We start from the raw sequence: 25,686 nt of genomic DNA on the forward strand, positions 1-25,686 counted from the left end.
CGAATATACTTACAGATTGTATTGTCTGACTCTTCCAAATATTAAAAGGATCCCGAATTGCTTAGAAACAAGTTTTGGATACCAATTCTTTACTCAAATTAGATCTTTGATCTTTCTTTGACTCATACTTTGTTTTCTTGAACTCATCCTATAGTACTAAAGCTTCCTATGCGCGACATGCATGCCTCTTTGAGTTCACTGAAATGCTACTAAGTCTTCAAATTGTGATTCACATTGAATCACAAATCTCCCAAGAAACCATTCCAAAATCCCATTCCCGCCAGAAGGAACTTGCAGAAATCTTGCAGCACTGTATACTTCTGATGTGTTATCTAACATATCTGCTCTAATAGATCATCAGCTTTTGAGACTGGGTCTATGATTTGCATAATTTTTCAATAGTCCATAGTGCCTGCACAACACATTTTCTTTATTGGAAGCAGAGTTAACCATACTGAGTGAGTATCTTAAATTTATAATTTTTTAAAAAGTGCTCAGTGCTAGCCTGACAGTCTATTTAAATTTTTAAGCAATATTTAAGTACAATGGAATTTAAACTGACCGTATTATATTAAAATGTTTTATTGGAAATAGACTGAGACTCAATGGGTACTATTTTAAGAACAAAAAGCAAATCGCACCAAGAACACATAAAGAATGAGCAACCAAAAGACCAAGAAGATAAGGCAGATTAAAACTAACTGGCCTTACCTAGTTCTCTCTTTTTAAAAAAAAGATTTATTTATTTATTTTAAAGAGAGAGAGCTCAAGCAGGGGGAGAGGCAAAAGGAGAGGGGGAGAGATAATCCTCAAGCCAACTCCCCCCTGATAGCAGGACTCGACACCAGGACCCTGAGATCATGACCTGATCGGAAATCAAGAGTCAGCCATTTAACTAACAGAGCCACCTAGGCTCCACTTACCTAGTTCTCTTATTCAAAATGAAGAGACATAAGATTTTACTGATACACATAATATTCCATGTTTTAAAAGGTCAGAAAAAAAAATAGGTATCTTTATATGACATCCTTATATTTTTTCCAGTATAAGTTTCTACACATTAAGATAAATGTAAAATAAATACACATCCAAGGAATACTATATATGATTGAAAGGATTAAAAAGAGGAATAATTCAGTACGCAAAATCTGTAAGGAAATTTTACTGAAGCTGAGATTATACAACTCAGAAAAGAGGGTTCATATCTAAATATATGAAAGATTATTTGAATATACAAAGAATGTGAACCACTTGTTCCTCAACACCATAAAATATAAAACAAAAAAGATCTGACTATAAGTAGGATTAAATTCCAGAACACAATTCAAAAGAGGACCTTGTATAGCTTTAGAATTGTCCATAGTGCTGTAAGATTTGGAAAACAGAATTATTATACTTCCTTGAGGAAGGAAAAAATTTCAGTTTTCTATTTTGGTTAGAAATAAGAAATAGACTTTCAATCATAGAGTAGCACGTATTTAGCTATACAGTATGCCATCTTTCTTATTGTTAATTTCATCTACCATTTTGTTTGCGAAACACAGGTATTTTCATTTGTGTAAAGCTATTTTTTTAAGATTTATTTATTTATTTGGGGGGGTGCACAAGCTGGGGGAGGGGTAAAGGGAAAGGAAAAGAATCTCAAGCAGACTCCTCGCAGAGTGTGGAACCCTACTGAGAGGCTCCATCTCACGACCCTGAGATCATGACCCGAGCTGAAATCAAGAGTCACATGCTTAACCCACTGAGCCACCCAGGAGCCCCTAAAACTATTCTTATTGTCCTAATCTGAGGGAGAAAACTTTCCAACTAAGCCAAATGAACACAGATTCTTAAGTAGTGTGTGTGTATGTGTGTGTATATACATATATATATATATATATTTTTTTTTTTTTAAAGAAATCTATTTCAACAAAGTAAGTAGAACTCTATCCAACTGTCATTTCCATTAAGAAAATTTCACAACTGACTGGTTAGATGAAGAAAAACTCAGTCTGGCTAATAGCAAAGTCAGAAACCTTTGGTCATCCATCTTCCCTTTGACATAGATATCTCTAATTTCAGTATAAAATGACGCTGGCAGAAGGAGAAAGAAAACAAAAGGAGACAAGCAATTGAGATATTTCAAATATCAATGGGACTAGAAGGCATGTGAGAAGAGGGTGGAGGCTGGTGGCCACTGACTTCCCACCTCTGGCCACTATATTTCCTTTGGAAAGAACGTTTTGGTTTGGAGGTGTTGTCGAAATGTCTGTTATGAGCACAGCCTCCTGGGGTTCTCTGTGGTTTTCCACGATTATTTCTGTGTCTTTACACCTTTCTCTGCATTTCATGCTGCCTTACCATCAACCTCCTCCTCAGAATATGTCCCCACCTCATCTCAGACTTCTCAGCTCTTGTCCCACTCTGATTTCCTAAGCGATTATGAAGCTTCCAGTAAAAAGCAGTGAATCCTCAGATACCCGGAGAAAAGCAAAATGAAAAACAAGAACCACTCTTTGGACTAAAAGCTACAGAAATTACATTTTTCTGTGAATGCAAAACTTTATTGCCTAAGAGCATACCAGATCCATTTTCCCACTATTTCAACATCAAGCGCACTTCTAAGTTAAACTAAAATTTACGGTTTCTGTCCCTCATGGCGTTTCAGAACCTATATATATGGTTTTTAAATCTCTTTTCCAAAGGTCATTTGGCTTTCAATTGTTTTTAACAGAAAACACAGACACACACACTGACCCCCTTGGGAGATTTGTGGCCCATACTCACAAAATGCAGAGATTGCCGAACAAACCGAACACAAAGACAGAAGGGCAGTGTGACATTTTCTACTAATAATGTGCAACATTTTATGCCATTTGACCACCATTTGTTGAAACTCTACGATGTGGGAAATATTTGGTAAGAGCTGGAATGGACAGAAAGATGAAGCAGACTAGATTAGTTATCTACTGTGATATACTTTCATACCACTTGGTACTTTTCTATTAAGGCCAGCTTTGGAATTTTGACTAATTATTATTTTATGTTTTTTTTTTTTTTTTTAAGGCCTGTCTCTACCACTGGAACATAAATATCCTACAAAGAGGATCCCATTTACTACACACCATGGAGAAGAAATTCAATAAACATTTACTGAATAAAAATATAATGGTAACATGTTCTAACTAGTGGGTAAGAGTGTCAATTTTGAAAAAAATCTTTTAATAAAAAGGATTTTTCCACCTAGAGCAGCATCGGAGAAGAAAGATGGATTCTGCCTCACTGTTTTTTCATTCCACAAAGTCCGCAATACAAAATAGCTTTCAAAGCCCAAGGGGACAATGAGCCAACACGCCTACGTTTTTTTCTAAGTTGGAAAAATGAGCTGACGTTACTCCTAGTAGAATTTTACACTGTTTACCTAGGGCTCTATTAAATTTCCAACAAATACCTGCAACCGCCTCTGGAAATTTTCCTAGTAGGTAAAAGGAATGGGACTCGCTTGAAAAAAAAAAAATCTACTAGCCCCATTTACCTTTGCAGAATGTATGTTTCTACTCTCACGCTCAAAAACCTTAAAACATTTACTTTTAATGAAACTAAAAGACTTCTTTTCCTTAGTATGTACTTCTCAGCTTACCATTAAACTCTTCATGGTTTCATTATTTAGATTTAGTAAGCCTTTACTGATTACTAGCCTGTACAATGTCTTTGGCTAGTCACATCTTAAAATTATGTCCAATTAAATTAAGTAAAACCTATGGTAAATTAAAAGGAGTTCCCTGAGAATTTTTATTTTGAAGAGAAAGTTTTTTCCCCTTAATGATATGAAAAGAACTAATTATAAAGATGTACTTTCAGCAATAGTGAGGTCACATAGAGAGCATACCATCTTTGGAGTGGATTAATCTACTATGAGACTTCTGAGTCTCAGTTTTCTGATATGTAAAATGGGAATGATGATGCAAATATCTAAGGTTGTGAAAATTAGAATGAACAAATTCATGCTACTGTTAATGATGTCTTTAGTAACAGTAAATTATTTTCTGAATTTTATATTTTAAAAAGCTTATATTCTTATAATTGATATGCACTCTGGTCTGATAGTGTAAACTGTGAAGATTAACATTTATGTCTATTTTACTTTACTCCCAGGAAGTATATAATAGGATGGATGTACATGATAATTTTTATAAAACATATCTACAATATTTCTTGAATCTCCCCATCCTTTCCACCTCCTTCTACTATTACCATTTGTGGTAGGCATAATGGTCCCCAAAGATGTCCATACACTATTTCCTGGTATCTCAAAATACATTATGTTACATGGCAAAAGGTATATTTGCAGATGTAAGGTTAGGTTAAGATACTTTGCAGAAATAAGATGTAAAGTTAAGGACCTTAAACAGAGATATTTATTCTGGATCATCTGACGTGGCCCAACATAATTATATGAGCTGTTAAAAGCAGAGACCTTTCTCTAGCTGGAGAGGGGAAGAAATGCAGCAAAATCTTTACTTGGAGAGATGAGAAGCACAAGAAATATTCAACATGCCACTGTTAGCTTGAGGATGAAAGGGGTCATATGTCAAAGAAGGGACCTCAGTCCTACGAAGGTCAAGTATTAAAACCTGAATGAACTTGGAAATGGTTCAGATAAATGCCCAACCTTGATGACACTTTGGTTTTGGTCTTATGAGACACAGAGAAGAAAAACTAGCCAAGATCACCCAAATTTCTGACAGAATGGTAAAGCTGCACTAAGTTGTTACGTTTGTGGTAATTTGTTATGGCAGCAATAGAACACAACACGCTGATCAGCCCCTCATTCTCACTGTTCTAAACTGTCTTACTGAATTTGTCTCCTATAATTGATCTCTAGACTTTCTTACTGACAACACCTTTCTAGCTCTGATTGTCATGACCATTTCCATATCCTGCAGTAGCGTCCTACTCCCAATTCTATGGCTCTGACTCCCTGGCCTGACATTAAGTTACTTATCTGGCCCCAACCTCCATTGCCAGTCTCACCTCCCACTATGTGTCAAATCTTGCTCTGCTCCTACGTAAACAACATTTCCATATCCCTGGGTCTACTATCGCCCATTTCTGAAACATCCATTCCTGTCATCATCTTCACAGTTTAAACATTATCCATAATTTAAGGCTTAGATCAACTGTTCCTTTGGCATCAGGGTTGGAAGTGATCATTTCCATGGCTACACTAACAGCAATATAATAATATTAACATCTAAACTGATGTTAGTAATGATATTAACAGTAGTGACTGCCATTTATAAAGAACTTACATATACTGGGAACTGTTTAAGTTCTTTCATGGTGCTCATGAAGTAGGAAGATAGAGTCCATTATTTTCACAGCCAAGGAAAGGGAGGTTTAGAGACGTTAGATATCTTGTGCATATAGCAGAAGTGGGATTTGAACTCTAAAACTCTCAAATCTGTTTTCTCTCCTCTGCTGTACTTCCTTATGGGATATTTTTTGTTTCTCTTGCTTGTTTTTATCATGTTTCACCTTGTTTTATATTTCCTCCAGCCTAAAACTCCTTTCTTCTAATAGATATATATATTTTAAAGATTTTATTTATTTATTTGACAGAGAGAGAGAGATCACAAGTCAGCAAAGAGACAGGCAGAGAGAGAGAAGGGGGGAAGCATGCTCCCCGCTGAGCAGAGAGCCCGATGCGGGACTGGATCCTAGGACCCCGAGATCATGACCTGAGCTGAAGGCAGAGGCTTAACCCACTGAGCCACCCAGGTGCCCTCTTCTAAAAGATATTAAGATCCTTCAGTATAAGACCTAGGAGAGTAGGGACTGTGTTTTGTCAAGTTTTGCCTTTGATAGCACCTACCAGAATGCCTTCCTTGCAAATAGTGTAGTCGATTAAAAAAAAATGTGTACTTTGTGAGATGAATAAATGTAGGGTGATGATTAAAAATACCATAAGAATTCTTAGTAAATTTTTAATAATTTGATTATGAGTGTAATCTCTAGTTTTAGGAAAGGATATGCAAGATAATTTGCTTTTGTAGATGTAAATGGATAGTTCCTTAACAACCGCTTTCAAGAGTTCTATTTATTCTTTCTATAAATAATAAAAACAAAACACTAGAATATGATGTTAAGAAATATCTGACATATATTTATGTGATCATTTATTTAAAACTTCACTGTGCCAGTTTAACATACTGAGGAACACATTTTTAAGTTACCTTGTCTATAACAAAGATGAGTTGTGCATTCATTCGTTGTAACAAATCCTGAGTATTCAGTAGACATCAACTATAACTGTAGGTACCACAGATATGAAAATGAATGAGCTACAGTTCTTCCCTTCAAGGAATTTATAGGCCTAATGAGATTCAGAAAAATACAAATATATAATAATAACAATACATACAGAGGTAATCCTTAAAAATCTGAAAAAGAGGCAGATATGTTTCTATTATAAAAAGTTTTTTTCAACTCAACAACAACAACAACACAAAATAACCCAGTTAGGAAATGGATTTCAAAAGACTTGAATAGACATTTCTCCAAGAAGATATACAAACGGTCAATAAGCACATGAAAAGATGCTCAATGTCACTAATCATTAGGGAAATGCAAATTTAAACTACAATGAAATGCCACCTCACCCTTAGGATGGCTATTATAAAAAAAATACAAGTGTTGGCAAGGATGTAGAGAAAGTGGATTCTGGTGTACTGCTGGTGGGAATGTCAAATGGGAGCTGCTATGGAAACCAGTATGGCAATTCCTCAAATAATTAAAAATAGATTTACCATATGACCCAGCAGTTCCACTGTGGGTATATGCCCCAAAGATTCGAAAGCAGCATCTTGAAGAGATATTTTTACACCCATGTTCTTCACAGCAGCACTATTCACAATTGCTAAAAGGTGGAAACCGCTCAAATGTCCATTGGGTGATAGATGAATAGATAAGCAACATGTGGTACATCTATACCATGAAATGTTATTCAGCCTTAGAAAGGAAAGAAATTCCCACACATGCTTATAGCATGAGTGAATCTTAAGGACATTATGGTAAGCGGAATAACCAAGTCACAAAAGGACAAATACTGTATGATTCCACTTATATCAGGTACCCAGATTAGTCAAATTCAGAGACAGAAGATAGGACAGTCAGAAGCTGGAGGAAAGGGCAAATGGGGAGGGTTTGATGGGTACAGATTTACCCTATGCAAGATGAAAAGCTTTCCGGAGATGGATGGATGTGAAGGTAGTTACTGTCACTGCACTGTGCAATTGAAAATGGTTGAGGAAGGGGTGCCTGGGTGGCTTAGTTGGTTAAGCAACTGCCTTCCACTCAGGCCATGATCCTGGAGTCCCGGGACCGAGTCCCACATCCGGCTCTCTGCTTGGTGGGGAGTCTTCTTCTCCCTCTGACCCTCCCCCCTTTCATGCTCTCTCTCTCTCATTCTCTCTCAAATAAATAAATAAAATCTTAAAAAAAAGAAAAGAAAATGGTTAAGGTAGTAAATTTTATGTTTTGTACATTTTATCACAATTACAGAAATAAAAATAAGAGTCTTCTTTTTAGAACAAATAGTATAAAATTCAATCCAAATCTAAGAAATGTCAAATTAATTTCCATTACCAGTAAAGCTATCTTTCTTAGCTACTTGCTCATCCCAGCTTGCTATAGAAATACTTTACTACAATTTATAATATGTGGTGACTAACATAACATAATTTTAAAAATTCATAATATGTTTATAATAGTTTTCACTTATGCAAAATATTCTGTCTACCTTATCTGTTTATTTAAAACACTTGAACTTAGTACAAATAGTGGCATGACTATCAATACTTTTAATTAATTATGGCTGATAGTATTGTAACTGCTACAGCATTATTTCAAAAGTGAGAAATAGACCTGTACATAGGGTTCAATGCACATTCTTTGTGAGAATCCTTACCATGCTATATCCTGTAGCGTTAATTTGAGATTTCTTAAAGATTTATTTCTGTGTTTGTATTCCGTTGTCTACAGCTCCATCAGAAAACTGATGCTGGAAAACGGGAGGCTGGGGAATACGGTCTAGGAAGTGCTCAGGAGAAAGGAGAAGCGGGTTTGGTGGGCATACCGATGGTTTGGAAAATTATAAAGCACATCACTTCAGACATTCTTCCTGAGAATATAAAGTCTTACTTTATCATCAGGAAGAATGATTTGCATTAATAATGATTTGCACTCTATCTACTTCATCAGTGGCTGATGAAAAGCTGAAATAGGAAAGGAAATTTCAGGTCTACCTTGTTTGCCCCATTGCAATATTAGAATTACACTCAATCCACAGATTTACTGCAGTGATCTTTTCACGCCACTTGGCCACTTTCTGGTGGTTCACTAAACTAATGTCTCCAGAAAGGCACACGGCACTGAACATCTGACAACCAGACCAACCAAGAACACAAGGGGTAAGTATGTCCTAAATATTAACAATGCTTCATTTCTTCTTCGTCTTTTAGGTTAAAAAATAAAAATAAGTTCTATCAGTTTCTTTCCTTTTCCCCAGGGAACTTAATCACGCATTGCAAGAAGTACATGAGTTTTTCATTGAAGACCACTACATCTGAAACTATACCAGACATGGAGAAAGACACATAAGAAAAAACAGGCCAACCAGGAAGTAGACAAATAAATAAATGATGGTAGTTACTAAGTATTATCATTAGAGTAAATATAAAGTCCTGTGTCAGCTTAGAAATCACAAGATGAAAAGAAGAGAGCATAGGTTCCTGAGTGACCACAGGTCATAACAACTGATCTCCACTTTAAGCTCTGAATCCAACATCTTCAACCTCCTCAGTCATACCCACAAGGATCCTGTCTGTCATCAGAAGAGCAAAACTCTTTTTTTACTTCATTTCCCCCAAGCTACAGTCCTATTTCTTTTTTTTCTAAGATTTTTATGTGTTTATTAGAGAGAGCAAGAGAGCACAAGCAGGGGGAGCAGCAGAGGGAGAGGGAAAAAGCAGGCTCCCAGAGAGCAGGGAGCCCCATGTAGGACTCGATCCCCTGACCCTGAGACCATGACCTGAGCCGAAGGCAGACGCTTAACCAACTGAGCCCCCAAACACCCTGCTACAGTCCTATTTCTATATTTCCTTTTTCAGCAAAATGCTGGAAAGAGCTGTTTCTATCTATACTGTCCAACTCAATAGTCACCAGTCACACATGCCTATTTATATTGATGTTAATTAAATCAAAATTGCAAAAAAATGGAAAATCAGTTCCTCAGTCATAGTAGCACATTTCAAATGCTCAGAGGCTATGCTACCATACCATATTGGGTAGCACAGGTACAGAAAATTGCCCACATTGCCAAGAATTCTATTGGACAGTGCTGGTGTAGACCACACTAGAGTAAGAGTGAAGTCTCTAGGTTCATAGCACCTGGATCCAAATCGCAACGTGTACCCTCACTACTTGAGTATACTTGGGACAGTTATTCCCCTCTGCTCACTTTGATTTTCTCGTCTGTAAAATGAGGACAGTAGTAATTATTTCCTGCTTCAAGCATTCTTGTGAGGTTTAAACGATTTACATATGAAGTGCTTAGAATAGTGCCTGCACACAAAAGTGTTCAATAAGTATCAGATATTCTTGTTCTTGATATTCTTCTCACTGACTCTACCTTACCTCCCATTTCCCTCCTGCACCAATAAAGCCTTGTCCACCATTGCAAGGTTTGTCAAGGTTTACCAAACTCCCCATCTTGCCAAGTCCAATGGTCAGTTCTCCGTCTTCCATCTTACTTGACCTTCCATCTTATTTGTCAGAAGCACTTGACACAGTGATAATCTTTCTTAAAATATTTCCTTCATCTGGTGACCAAGATCCCATATTCTTTCCTTCTCTTCTCTTTCTCTCTCTCTCTTTTTAATGACTGCTCTTCCTTGAGCCTTCTCTGATGAATTCTCTTCTGATTGTCCAATGTTGGAGTATCCCTGAGCTCACCCTTTAGTTTTCTTCTTGACTAAAGTTACCTTAAGTAATCGTATCTAGTGCTGTGGCTTTAAATACTACCTGTGATCACTCCCACATTACATCCTTAGTCTTGACCTACTAGCTCTGGACTCATACTAACTGGACTAACTATGTAACCACTAACCATGTAACAACTCGCTTGCATGTCTAGACAGGCATCTCAAAATCAACATGTCTAAACTAGAGCTCTTGATTCCCCTGTGAGGCTGAGTTGACTATGGAGAGCTTAAACCTACAAAATGATTTTAACTTTTCAAAGCACTTTCTTATGCATTTTAAAATATTATCTTTAAAAAAGCCTTGTTAGATTTGTCAGATGAACATTCTATGACTCAGGTACATCAGGTAGGTTTTTAAAGAGGTTATAGTTGATTATCTTATATAACTCAAAGTTAGCAATGGAATCCAAGTGTCCTTGTTATTTCCATGTGTTTTCTGCTAAGTAATAATGTCTAGCAAGTCACATCTAATCTTTAGAAATGGTGATATTAAAGGTGAGTTTCCAATTAACAGGCAAAGCAGCACACCAAATAGCATGGCAGAAGACAGCTATGACTTAGCGGCCACGTGTACTGGACAACATACCTTCATAAATGGTTTCTCTTTTGACAGTTACTGTTTACATATGATTGCGATGATATCATATGGAATAATTTCACTATCTTTTAGAAAGATCCCATTTTGCTGAGTATTCTACTCTTTAGAAGGCAAGTAAGCAGTCTTTCTGAAAACCCATTCTGGTTCCAGCGATATTTATTTTTACGATGATAAATACCATCTTTGTTCTCCATGTGTCCGGCACATAGTAGGTGCTCAATATTTATCCAAAAACCCTGAACCAGTGGGAACAATTATTTAGTTTAACACCGCGTATTCTCTAACTTATATAAAGTTATGTATCTGTTTTAGGTTTAGGTTCTGTATTTTTTTCATTTCTAGGCTTTATTTTTAGAACAGTTTTCAGGTTATAGGTATTTGTAATTTTTAAGGGGAAAAAAAGCAATGAAGTTCTAACTACTAGAGATATATAAAAAAGACCTCAATTTCAAAAGGCCACCATCTATCATGTAATGTAGCTAATTATGTATAAATAATAGCAATTTTAAAATTCATTGAAATATATTCTCTAAGTCCATAAATTAAATTTTTATTTGTATATTAAAATGAAAAATAACATTTTAAAACACCAAATGAAAAATTCCTGTCAATAGCCACATTGAACATAGTGACTTACAACCACGATATAAGGAAAACCATCAAATAACTATTTCAATATGATATTATTATATAAAGCTCAGATTCCAGAATTGCTGTTATAATTATATCAAATCAAGAGTAGCCGGGTCCAGGAATTTAATGTATCCTTAAATTCTTTTGGATTGCAGATTTTTGTCCTCATTTCTGTGTATAAGAACCCTAGTAATTCAAACATAAATGAGATTTTACCCATTTGCCTATAATTTATTTGCTGTAAGAGAAACACCATATTACATGCTTTTGTTTGTTTGTTAAGTAGAAGATATGCTATTATTTCCAGGATACCAGGGATTTAATGTTTAATTATCAACAACCATTTGAAAAGCCATTGCTTTGACTCACAAATTTCTTAATTGCTAGCTGTGGCTTTTCTGAGCAGGAGTAGGAGTGCCGTATCTAATTTATTTTCGCAGATGTGATTTAGAATCTGAATTTTAAAGTAGCAAAGCTCTGAATATCTTCACTATCAGCAGAAAATTCCTCCATCCCTGCTGCTGGAGAATATTGCTGCTTGAAGTTTTCACAGGGAAATAAGTACTGCAGTAAGAAAATTGATACTACTGGTAAAGGCTGCTTACAACCTGAAAAAGAAGTTAGGTCATCAGCAATAAAAGATCTGTATGATTCACACAAAAGATGAGGTGTCATCTTCATCACGGTAACTTGCTGAGAATGAAAATTAATTTGGCTGGTTCCCTCTTGAGGAACCTAAGAAAAGCAAGTATTTCACAGAGCAGATCATCTTTGCAAAGGGTCAGCCACTAGCAATCCAGCTCCCACAGCTTAACTCCTCCCTGAGGAGGAAAGACATTTTGTGCCTCTCAAGAACAGGGGCCAGGGTTCACTTCAAAGAAGGTTCATTTGTCACTGAAAAACAAAGTTATTGCTTTATTTTCAGAAAGGTTAACAGGTTTAAAAGGTCCCCTATCTCTCTGGAACGTGTCATCATCCACTAATGACTGCAAGATAACGAGCAGAAGAAAAGAATATGTATTTTAATGGCAACTCACATACGAAGTCAAAAGTAACATAAAAATGCCTACCCGTTTGGCTGAGCTGAGAAGCACTGCGACTTTTCCGGGAGAGGCCAACAATAGCTACCATTTTGGCCCCAATGCTAGAGCGCCGCTTTTTGCCGCCGGTGCCCAGCGCCCCCACCGCCGTGTCCGACTGGCTGCCGTCCGTCTTCTCCAGCGAGCACATGTCTCCACTGATGCTGGTGCTTTTGGTCATGTTCTTGCCAGAGATGCCCATTTGTCTGCTTTGCATTTTGGATGTAAAGACACTGTAGGCCGATGGATCGTTAAAAGGGAGGGCAAGAGTGAAAAGGAAAAGACAGAAAATGTATTTTAGATGAAACGTCTGGAGTCCAACTAAATGATATCATTGATGGGACCTATTTTTAGGGTTTAACCATTTTCAAGTACCACAGTCTTGAATGGGCTTTACGATTCAGGGTCAAGCTCACGCAACTATGGAAACTAATACTCATGATTTCATTTCTGCTGTCACAGAAGGCACCGGTTTGCACGGCCACGGAGGGAAAATTAATTTTCACAAAAAATCAGAGGGCTTATTTAAGAAAATATACTGTCCAGCAAGGGCAAGTATGCTGCAGAGAAAGCTGTACAGCAAAGGAAGACGTTTCCAGAAGCATTCTTCTCCAGTCTGCTTTCCTATTGCCTTCAAAAAGAAATTACATGAGTGGGAAAATTCTTCAAAAAAAATAACAAAAATAACAGCATCCACTGCTAAGAGTGGCCCTTCAACATAAGTTCTTCTCTTTCTCATAAGCTTTATGAGTTATCTAATAATGGTTAAATTTTCTAACAGAGATTGATGTTTTCATTAGTTTTGAATTAAAAATAAGTTATTTCACCTAACAGAATTTCATATTTATTGCTTTCTATTCTCCAAAAATAAAGAAAAGGAAGATTTCCCTCTTGCATTCATTTGAAAGAAGGAAACCTCATTATCAGATCTCTAGGCAATACGGTCAGAAAGCAATCAATGTCTCAATGAAGCATGTGAGCTGATTAACGATTACTGATTACTGGTGACGATTACTGATTAGCTGCTTACTCCCGTTGGCAGTGTTAGCACTGATTCCTGATTACTCCCGTTGGTGGTAGTCAGTAGACTAACACTGCCAATGGGAGTAACTAAAGACAGGACCCTTGATTTTTCTGTGATCATTGGAGTGTGGTGGGAAGTAGTACAGGGGTTTGAAGAATCTGGAAGCAGGCTATCCAGCTGGCCCCCAAACCCTGAGAGAATGTGAAGGAAGTGGCCTGTGTTACAGGAATGGGAAGACTTATTTGTGTATCATTCTGACTCAGGATTAGAGTAATAACTACTGCTTTAATTTGGTTTTGATAGTATGAGTGAATAACATAATTACAGCAGCAAAAGAAAAGAAAAATTCAAGAAACATTAGAAATTTTTTTTTCATAAAGATTTTATGTATTTATTTGAGAGAGAGAGAGAGAGAGCCTGGGCGGCGAGGAGGGGCGAGGAGGTGCGGCGGAGGCAGAAGCAGACTTCCTGCTCAGCAGGGAGCCCTGATGTGAGGCTCGATCTCAGGACCCTGAGATCAGGACCCAAGCGTCTGCAGACGCTTAACTGACTGAGCCACACAGGAGCCCTAGAAATATCTTTATATGTCATTTAAAGAATGGGAATTAGAAAACTGACCTATTGAGATAAGCTCTTATTTCTAATTTAATTTCTTGGTCTTCCTAAAAAAAAATTTGTTTTTACTTCATCTTAGAGTAAAATCTGCTAAAAGGCCAGGACCACATGTTAATTTTATGTTTATTTTCTTCAAGTATTTCAGAGGGGAAAGGCCTAGTGTAACACTGTTTTAAAAATATAGTAAACCAGGGGCGCCTGGGTGGCTCAGTCAGTTAAGCGTCTACCTTCGACTCAGGTCACTATCTCAGGGTCCTGGAATCGAGCCCTGCATTGGGCTCCCTGTTCAATGGGGAGCCAGCTTCTCCGCCCTCCCTCTCCTGCTCCCCCAACTTGTGCTTTCACATACTCTCTTTCTCTGTCAAATAAATAAAAAAAGAAATCTTTAGGGGGCACCTGGATGGTTCAGTGGGTTAAAGCCTCTGCCTTCGGCTCAGGTCATGATCAGGGTCCTGTGATCGAGCCCCCCATCGGGCTCTCTGCTCAGCAGGGAGCCTGCTTCCCCCTCCCTCTCTGCCTACTTGTGACCTCTCTCTCTCTCTGTCAAATAAATAAAAAATATCTTAAAAAAAAAAAAGAAATCTTTAAAAAATACAGTAAACTGTACTATCTTACTCCTCACATTAGTTTAAGAAGAAATGAGGCATAAATTGGCCAAAAGAGAGAACAGTGTATATGTTTCTATAATACCCTAAATTAATCATTTTCAAGCTTGTTTGATTTTGCTATTCTTTAATAAACAACAATAGAATAAAAGAGAAAGAGTTTGAGAGGCGAAAAGATACGGGCTGGACTCCCAGTTTTGCTGTTACTTAACTGACTTCCTTGGAAGAGTTAATTGCTTTACTCTGAGCCTCAGATTCCTCATTTGTAACATGAGAATACTCTCATTTTCCCTTCTTCTTTTAAAGAATAGGGATAATATCTCTAAAGTAAAAATTTAATAAATTGAAATCATAGTAATTTTTAAGTAATATGGGCAACAGAATAAGGCGAAAACCCTTCAACATGCACCATATAAATACCTAACAGCACCAGTACAAATGATATTTATAGTTATAAATTTATAAACTTTCGAAGTTAAAATGTCTATAATCTCTTTAGGATAGCCACCTTTAACACAATGGACAGCAGACATCACGGAGAGTTGGGAAATCTGGGTTTGATCTTTGGCTAACTCATTTAGGAGAGTTAGCCTTTTCTGAAACTTAATTTTCTCAGTAAATGAGAAGATGTTAAGTAAAGCACTAAACGGAATGCCAGCCGTGTAAGATCTCCAAAAATTAGTCTTCCCCCACCTTCTCTTCATTATCACCACCATCACTACCACCGCTGCCATTTCCATTCAGCAGCCATTAAACATCTTAAACAGGAGTTTCTGCAAGGTCCCCTCTAACTATGATACGCTTTGCTGCCCTGTGATATTTCTTATCCCATGGATTCTGGGCAAATAAACACGGAAATGCAACATACAATTTTCACTGTATGTTGTCATCAGAAAAGCCTAGAAAAGTTAAAGTTAAAGCCTAGAAAACTAAGACTTTCGAAAGAATAACGTGCCCATATAACATGTCAGAAAAACCCAGTACTCCTGTCATGGAGGCATCTTTCCCTCAAATACATGCTTTTTGAAAACAGCCTCTTGGAGCACCTGGGTGGCTCAGTGGGTTAAAGCCTCTGCCTGCAGATCAGGTCATGATCCCAAGGTCCTGGGGTCGAGCCCTGCACTGGGCTCTCTGTTTCGACAAGAGGGAGACTGAGGTTAGAGCACTGCTACCGGTTTCCTGGACTTTTTCTGCTCTTCATCACTTAAAACTATAAGCAAACAATGTTGTAAGCAAACAAGCTGTTAACCAAAATTTTTAAAGCTTTATGACTCCAGATTCATGAAATACTTTGCAGTAAAAAAATCTGTAAACACAAATGATCATTTGGAACAGTCAAGCTGATTAAGAAAACACAGATCCATTACACTGCCAATTACAAAAGAGAGTGTTTCTAAGGGTCTGGTAAATTTCTAGTGCAGCTGGTGGGGTCTCAGTGATGAACTTCTGAAGGGCGATCTGTCAATATGTATCAAAAGCCTTTAAAAAAGCCCAGAGGAGCTTTTAACCTCTCTATTCTACTTTTAGGTATATCTTAAAGGAAAATTTAGCAACGTGTACAAATTTTAGCAATATCATTTACCGCAGAATTGATTATAATAACAATACACTCATACATACAAATGAAAACCTCATAAATGTCCAATAGTTGAGGGTGTTTAAATCAGTTATGTTCATCAATAAAGTAGACTATACCTTTGAAAATAATATTGTAAATAAGTATTTATTGACATAAAGATGTCCTTGATATGGGGGAGGGGGCAGAAGCAGATATTTGCAGCCTAGTTTTGGCTGGCTCTCATACCAAATATGGATTTACCTTACTGATAGGGGACACAGATAAATTCAAACCCTGGAGGCTATCCATTCTTTCATCTATCTATCTATCTATCATTTATTCTTGCTAAACTAGGTAGTTGGAGAAACCTGGATTTGTGAAATGATCTACCATTTCCCTGCACAAGGGGCAGATAAATAGAATACGAAAAAATAAAAGTTTATGTTCAAAATGTTTCTGTTCTTATGGGGAAAAAGTATAAATGTACACAGCAAAAGATCTAGAAGGATATACTGTGCACAGTGCACTAAGAATAGCTTTAATTTTCTCTGATTGGTAATTATAGTTTTAAAAAATGTTCTTTTTTTTTCAATTTCCCCCCAGCATACATGGCAATAAAAAAAAAATTAAAACAAATGAAAAGAGCAATCAAGGACTAACATACCTTTTTCTTTTAGATAGTTCAAGTTATTCAATCCACATAGTTCATTCCGAGGGCTAAAGGTATATAGCATGGCTTTCAAGCTAACCCTAAGAGATTACCATACAATAATATTGGATATTGATATAGGATGCTCAGTTCTAGAAAGAGATACAGCCATTTCTACATATCTAAATATCATTTTCATTTTTTCTAATTTTTGACTTCAGAAAAACAATGAAAAACTTTATACGTTTAGTACTCTCACAGTAATATATGTGAAATTGCCCATGCAAGTGATCTATTTAGGACATAATTATAAATGTTGAAATTGAATCTTGAAAGATTTTTTTAAAAGGGAAATTTAGTATTGTCAATCATTAGGAGAAAAGTAATGAACAGCAAGTGAAATATTTGTAGATATTCCTCAAAGACTTAAATAGCCTATCAGGGATTATGGCAGTATGCGATTAAATTAAATGAAGTTTATAGGCCAAGGGGCCAAAAGTGTTAATTCATAGTTTGAATGAATAGAGCTAAGTGGTTTGGGTTAAAGTAATAAATAGCAAACATAGGACAAAGGCAAAGTCTGAGTGTATGAGAGTATGGTCACAAGAATAACATTGTAAATAAAAAATATAGTCTTGTTGAAACAAATACTTCATCATATTGAGAGCTGGGAAGGTGGTTAGGAGGGACTTAGCCAAAGTGTTAGAGACTGGGGTGATTTCAGAACGTTGTGGTCTTAACTACAGCTCAGCCCAGCAGCTGTTACAGCAGAGTATGCAGCTCAGGAACAGAACAGATACTTCTGGATAGGAAGCAGGCAGAGAGAATTCCAGGGGTGGAAGTATTTATAACATCTGGGGCTAGGAAGTGGTGCTAGAGAGGGCCTGCAGGGCTCAAAAGGAAGGAGACAATCGTAATAATGGTAGAATGGGAAAAAGGCACCCAGTGAGACTGGCCAAGCTCTCAAACAGTATGGCACCTTGAAGGGTTTGATTCCTTTTCCTTCCCATTGTTGTGTTTCTGGAGGCAAGTGACAATGGCTAACCATGTGACTATCACAGTGAAAACTCATACTGGATTGCACCAGTTGTCAGTCATTGGGCAGATGCCTGAATTACAGTGTCTTTTCTGGAATTCTGGCATGTTCCTTGGGTGCGGGAAAGAGGGGTAACAAACTCTTATCCTGTCTTAATTTCTCTTAATTAAAATTTTTCTCTGTATTAAATACTATGGCTTTACTAAAATGTGGAACTTAAAATTATTAATACCCTAATTTATGATTTAATAGGTTTTATTTCACTTACTCAAGTGACCATCTACAATTTTAGGCTTGGAAAGTAGTAATCATGTATTCAACAAATGTTTATTTAACATCTATCACCACAAGGATAAAGATAAACACATGATATGACATACTTTCTTTTCATTAATTTACTGGCAAATATCAGCATGAGAAATGCAAATATGGCTACATAATGACAGGGTCTTCTTTTATAACTGAAATTCCAGTGACCAACTCTAACATCAAGAAACCTTAATTAAGTTAACAATTCAAATAAAATCTCTCTCTGAGGAGCATGTAAAAACTGAGTTTCCTATACTAATTCTTTGATTTCTGGAAATGACACAAATTTAAAATTCAGTATTTTTAGTATTACTGAAGTATGATTTATAAATGCATTCAATTAATATACCATAATTTATTAGTATAGTATCTGAATGTATTGGAGGGGATATGTGTTTTTGTCTACTCCACAAAGTTGATATACAGAGTTAAGGAGCAATAATTAGCTAATTAATGAAGTATTTTTAGCCAAAAATATCTGCCTTGACGAGAGCCACTAGTCACAGAGCTGTGTTTAAGGGTCAGGTCTTGGGTCTCTGGGAAGGAAGAGGTCTCAGGGCCTCAGTGTCAACAGAGCAGATTGCTGCTTACTTAGAATAGTTCTAATACTTCTTGTTCATGCCTAAAGTTCTGCTTTATTAGATTTCTTTATTAAAAAAAAGATTTTATTTATTATTTTGACACAGAGAGAGAGCGATTATGGGAACACAAGCAGGGGGAGTAGGAGAGGGAGAAGCAGGCTTCCTGCTGCTTCCCAATGTGGGGCTTGATCCCAGGACTTTGGGATCATGGCCTGAGCCAAAGGCAGATGCTTAACAAATGAGCCACCCAGGTGCCCCTAAAGATTTCTTGAAAACAAAACAAAACAAAACAAGATATTCTTTAAGGAAAAAAAAGATTTCTTAGTTTGAGGCTTGATCCTTTTTCACATGTCACTACCACGAGGATTTGATCATTCATTTATTTTTTTTTAAAGATTTTATTTATTTATTTGACAGATCACAAGTAGGCAGAGAGGCAGGCAGAGAGAGAAGGGAGGAAGCAGGCTCCCTGCTGAGCAGAGAGCCCGATGCGGGCCAATCCCAGGACGCTGGGATCATGACCTGAGCCGAAGGCAGCGGCTTTAACCCACTGAGCCACCCAGGCGACCCTGATCATTCATTTAAAAGATATTTATTTTGTACCTACTACATGGCAGTTCTTGGAGTCAGAAGTACAGCAGAGAAGGAGAGAATGTCCCTGTTTTCATGGAGCTTTCATTCAAATCATCATGGGGAAAGACAATAAACAAGTAAATAAAGGCCAATTTCAGATGGTGATATGTGATCTGAAGAAAATAAGGTAGAAAAAAATGATTATGGGGACTGGAAAGTTTGGGGGAAGGGCAATATTAGCATGGTCAAAGAATGCCTCTCTGAAGAGGAGACAACTGAGCTGAGTCCTGAATGATGAAGCCAGTCACGCTAAGGAGGGGCACCAAGAGGGGAGCAAGTGCAAATATCCTGAGGCCAAAACAAGCTTGGTTGTTAGAGGGAACTTATGAAACCAGTGTTAATTGAATGAGGTAAAGGTGGGGATACTGACATAAGATGAGGTCAAGAGAGAAGAGGACCTGGAATTGTTGGGATCAATGTACGTCCTGTCCTACTTACCCTTATTGAACTGCCTGTTCAGATATTATATCAGAGTGACCCTAAGTCTGTGTGGACATACACTGCACAGGTGGTGGCACCAAGAAACCTGGGCTCCAGACCAATATTTTGTCTCTAAACATACCATTAAAGATCATTTTGAAGAGAACATGACTATCTTCTATAAATAGTGACAAATTTATGAAGGCCTAGATCATCAAAGGTATCAGGAATATTCACTTACTAACTGAAAATTCCTAAATTTATTTAAACTCTTAAGTCTACCTATATATTAATCCTTCACAGTTCCTTAATTTTATAAGTTCTCCATCAAATTGATGAGTAACATATCTCTACCACCACCACTTTGAGAATGAAGAAACTTACTTTAAGAAAAAAATTTAAATGTGATACTTTACAAATCTAAGTCTATGTTTCTCTCTGTCACACAGTGATCACGGTTTCTAATAATTTATTTTGCCCATCCTTATATGATCATTTTTCAATATCTTTTATTAAGTTAGCTGTGTTCTGTCTTCTTTAAAAAATTAAACACAAAAACTACACTTAGAGTACATATATTTCCATCACGCCACTTGCTTTCACTATTAAGATAACAATTGATAAAGAAACTTTATACAAGAATTACAATTTTAAAATGTTTTCGTTATAACATGTATCTTATAAAACCTACTCCTCTTCTCTGATTTCAGCTTCTTCTTTATAAGGGTCCTCAGTGCCAAGAGCCAATTTATATTTTGTTTCTTTTTCTCCTTGAATTTTTAGGCCTGCACACATTTCTGGATTCAGCTAATTTACGTACAGTACATGTTCTTGCCGCTAACGAATTGATTCCATTAGCAAATATCTACTGGGTTACACCCACTTGGTGTTAGGTCCTAAAGGAGCAAGTGGGGGCTGGAAGAGTGTCTGAGCTCCAGCTTCCTGCTCCGTGGGGCCAGAACTGATGGGAAGAGAACTTGTTACTCTGCACACAACAGGAGAATTTCCTCTAAGCGGTTTGTTCAAAACAAGTGCCTTTCTAACAATCTAACCAGGGGAACACCTTTTTCTAATTGGTGCTAAGGCTCCATTTAGCCTAGAGAACTGTTGGCACCGCAGTGAATAAAAACAATGAATGAGGCACAGTCATTATTTAAGAAGCATATGGTTTAAAATGCAAGTAAGAAGAGAAATGCTTATGCAAATGAGTTTTTAAAATGTTATATAAGTATTAGAGAAAATCTTGCAGTACTATGAGATTTCACTAGAGGGAAAGAGACCATTAAAAATCAGAGTTCTGGAAAGTTTCATGAAACAGGGTCTTGAATATTGGGTAAAAGTGATCACGTGTAGAGAGAAAGAAAAAATATTAAAGAGAAGAGAATATTATGCATTAAATGCAGAAAGAATATGCCATGTTTTGGGGATGAGTAGTACAATTTGGCTGAAGTAGAAGATGGTATAGGCTAAGAGTAGCAGAGGTTAAGTCCAGAAAAGCAGATTAGACTCATGCTGTTACATGGATTCCTGTAAAAAGAGTCACTGAAGCTGATGGTGCTAAAGAGTAACACACAAATGATAAATAAGGAAGATTATGTAACATAGTGGGGGGAGTCATTAGGCTGTTTACAATATTCTGTTCTTCTCCTTGCAGGTAGGGGCAAAGTAAGGTTATCTTTCCTTACTCCATCGGGGCTAGAAGTGATCTTTTGACTTGTTTTGACAAGTGAAATGTTAGTGGAAATGAGTCATGTTGCTTCTGGGAGGATGCATTTAATTGATGGTGATGAACTCCAACTTGCCTTTCCCACTGTGGGAGGAAGACGGGGGCTGCTATCAGACCCTGAGTGACTACAATGGGAAGAAACAACTTGTGTTGGTTAATGTCACTAGGAATTAGGGTTGTTTATCATAACAGCACAATCTCATCTGTTTTGACTAATGAAGAGGCTGGAATAAAGGAGACTGGCTGTAGGAAAATCAGTTAAGAGTTTATAGGAATAATCCTGTATTGCTCTTACTAATAAAAAGCAGAGACTAATGTCAAAGTTATTTGGAAGGAACCATCTGTATAGCTTAGTATCTGCATCGGGGAATAAGATATAATAAGAGCTCAAATTAGTAAGCATTTACCATACGTCAATGGCTACTCTAAGTGCTTTATATGAATTCACTCACAACAACTTTTTTGGAAGAGGAAACTAACACTCTTAAAGAGCTTAATGTTTGCCTGCGTAGCAATGGTTTAGGAAGTGATCACCATGGAACCAATGGAATTTTCAGATGGAGAGGTTCAATGGGAGGAAACTGCACACTTAGGACAAGGGCCCAAGGGAAAAGTCACGGCTAAGAAGATGGAGTGAATAAATATTAGTTGAACAGGAGAGGAGAGAAGAAGTTAGGAGGAAGCTCACATAGGGAAGCCAAATGTATCAAGACAGAAATGACAATGTTTGAGAAGAAACTCTGCAGAATACTTACAAAGGTTAGGAAGAAAAGGAGTGACAGAGGAATAGAGACACATTCTCAGAAATAAGAAAAACAGAATAGGGTTAAATCCCATAAAAGATAAGAGAAGGATGAGTTCACAAATGTTGAGGTGGTCAAGTGATGCAAAGAATTCATTAGTAGGAACATTAAGAAAGCTCTAGATTTGGAACTTTCGAGGACACAACTGGCCTTTAAGAAAGCAGCTACTGAAATAGAGATCAAATTCAGCTTCCAAGAAGTTGACAAAGGAACTTGATGGAATGGAGAGGAAGCTGTTAAGGTGGAGACTATGTTGGACAGATTTGCAATTGAAGAGAAAGAAAGAAATGGTAAACTCACGGGAGTACCCGAATAGAACAGTTATGAAAATAAGGATTACCAGTATATTACTTTTTTTTTTTAAGGCAAAATCAGAAGAACTTGAGGAGAGAGAAAGATTAAAAAGTCAAAAATTGATACAAAATATTTCTTCAAAATGGAGAAATATATGAGTTTAAGAACTCAAGTGAAAAAGTTTGATTTAGCACATTAAACTTCTTTGTTTCTTTGCTCAGGGGCCTCCTTTTCCTAACCCAGCACATGAGGAGGCTAGACATCATTAATAGACTCTAACCTCCACATTTTTATGACTTTAATACCTCGGTTAATCTGGTTTTTAAAATTAATTCCTTTCAAATTTTCATGGTTCCTTTTCTCTTTCTTTTTAATTCAGCTATTGTTCCTCCCAATTATCCTTAGTATATGATTTTTAAGCAATAACATCTTCCTCTTCATAAGTGTTCAGCATAAACTCCACAATTCTAACCCAGCAATTCATTGTGTATATCATCCCCTTAAATTGTTCTATTGTTTTATCTCTACTTTTCAGCTAACACAATTACTTCTATATGTAAATATTTCAGGCAGGAATAGACTTCCCCCTAATTCACTTTCATTTCAGCTTCTTCTGATTTTACCACACGATTCCACAGTATCTGCCCCATCTATAAAAAGGTCCATGGCAAATATCGGAAGGTATCCTCACTGGCCTATAACTCCAAGCATCAATTTACATTTTTCACCATTCTTGTGCTCGCTTCAGCAGCACATATACATTTTTCACCATTCTTATCAGTATCAAAGGAACAATAATAGTTAAGATTTTGTGAATATTAAAAAAATAGGCTGAGGGCTTTGATTTATTCTTGCTAATTGTCCAACTCTGTAAGTGTACTAACTTTGTAGAGTATTTAACAAATGATGACTATTTCACACTAATGAAATGATTATACTACATAAAATTCATATTATGTTTCTAAAATTAATATTGAAAGCTAAACCATAATATGAAAATATTCTTGGACTATAACTTACCCACATCAAATCATACATTATGAAAATATTCCTGGACATTAATTTTAACCCATATAAAATGACTAGACGTTGTGCTTCAAAATGTATAAAAATGTATGAATGGCTATATATTAAGAATATTAATTCTCCAGACTATAAAGTACAAAACATATTAGTCCCATATTTTGAAAAATATTGGATACTTTAAATTTTTGAAAACTTGATTACAAATCAAATCCAAATTTTAACTATTTCTCTACTTTGTATAATCACATTGCATGCATCATTTCAGAGAGTGAGAACATGCTTTAAACTTACATATCTTGATGAAATCTAATTACTCATTATCTATGTAACTTCCATAGCTAATCAAATCAATCTTTCAAATTCACAGAAGACTCCACCAGAATTTCTGGAGTCCTATGGGATTAAAAAAACCCAAAACTCATTCTAAAATATTTTTCCAAAAGGCCAAATACATATTACCCATACATTATTCTTTTATATTTGGGAACAGTGATGCTTTTATTCAAGTTGTGTATGTTTTCCTTATATTTGGCCAACAATGACCTTGAAAAGACAAGTAGTTTCTTGCCCTTTTACCTTTCTTAGTAACTGTTAGAGTCAGATAAAATGATTTGCAGGGCACCACTGTTCCATGTTCCTGGAACTGGTGGCTTTCTGTCACATTATTTTTCTTAATGAGCTCTGAATTATTGCTTGCAAAAGATAGCCATTTTTTACCATCTATCTTCTTTAGAGCAGGGCTCAGGAGCCTGGGCCACAGGATTTGGAAATGTCAGGGAAGAGAAGCACATTGGCACATTATGCTCTCTGAGACAGTTTTGTTAACGGTTATCTGGTTCCTTGCTCCCGTAGGAGAAAATTAGGGCTCTAGGCTTAGAAATAAAAGACCAAGAAGGAGTCTTTCCTTCAATAGTACCCACTAACAGGCCACAGTTACAGATATTTAAAAATATCTAAACAACAAAGCTCCAAGTGAGAATTTTTTTATAGTTCTTAATTTAATTTTAGTGGGGATTAAAAATCATCTGAAGATTATATGTGTGAGTGCCTATATACATATGTATGTGTACTGTTTACATTTTTTATTTTCAGTATATTATGATGTTTTAACATTTAAAAATCTTCCTGGTTGGGAAGAAATTGCCCTTCCTGGGGCCAGCCAATTGTTAGAGAAAGGGAAGGGCTCAGCCCAGGGCATGCCTTTGATATGCAAATTAGCCAAATTCAGAGCCACACCTCCTCTATTTGACTTATTCACACCAAACGCATACTTTCCCTGCCCTACATCATTCCAGGACCTGGTACCAGGCAGTAGAAGACCACTCCAAAAACCCAAAGCCAACCTGGAAGGAATGACTGAAACCTGCCAGTCTTAAACTGTTTACTCTGTCCTATCTTGTCTTTGCTCCCCCAAAAGGCTCTGGCCTTAACTCTTGCCTCATTCCAGCCCCTTCTGCCTTCTGAACCTACAATGCTGCTTTCCCATGCGGCCATGCAAGGCGTGGTGCTCCTCCTTTGTTCCTAGGACCTGTTACCGCAGACTTCATGCTCCTGAGCTCCTCCTGTGTCTCCTCTTGGGGCCACTCCTGACTGACCTTGGCACAGAACACTGGAGACTATGGATGTATATACGGATAAAATGACCATACTTCCTGTCAAAGACCATGGTCTATTGCCTTAGTCAATAAGTTTAGAAAAACAAGGTAATAAATTAGAAGAGTTAGGAAACAAAATTCCCAGGTAGCTTTAATGTGTAAATTATTTTGTGCAGTATGGCACTGTATCTAGGTTAAGAATTAAACTTGCATATTTTAAGTTCAATTTAGGCATTTCATGTGGAAAACATACTTACATGACAGGTAACCCCTTACTTTTTTTAAACTATACTTTTCTTGCCTAATTAGATGAATACTGGTAATTTCTCTTTGACTAAATCCAGTGTTAATAAGATGCATTATATTAAAATTCCTTTATTCACCACTAAAGAGCATTTTATTACTCTTTCATGTAAACACATGTGGATATCTGATTTAACTTAGAATATTGCTTAGCTTGTATTTGTGCCTGTAGAC

General features: G+C 36.7%; 1 protein-coding gene across 28 annotated transcripts in view; it reads right to left on the reverse strand.

The window, feature by feature from the left end:
- Positions 1–25,686, reverse strand: part of RIMS2 (regulating synaptic membrane exocytosis 2) — a gene marked incomplete at its 5' end in the record, with an annotated part of 588,318 nt that overhangs the window by 68,666 nt on the left and 493,966 nt on the right. For 12 of the 28 annotated variants that reach the window (XM_080803113.1, XM_080803112.1, XM_080803110.1 and 9 more), the window contains one exon: positions 12,327–12,568. The exons of the other annotated variants lie outside the window; for them this stretch is intronic. In XM_080803113.1, the coding sequence (XP_080659239.1) occupies positions 12,327–12,568 (242 nt within the window). The remainder of the gene's footprint in view (positions 1–12,326; positions 12,569–25,686) is intronic. 28 annotated transcript variants of the gene reach the window in all.

This window comes from Martes martes, assembly GCF_963455335.1.
Source record: "Martes martes genome assembly, chromosome: 4".
Lineage (NCBI taxonomy): Eukaryota > Metazoa > Chordata > Mammalia > Carnivora > Mustelidae > Martes > Martes martes.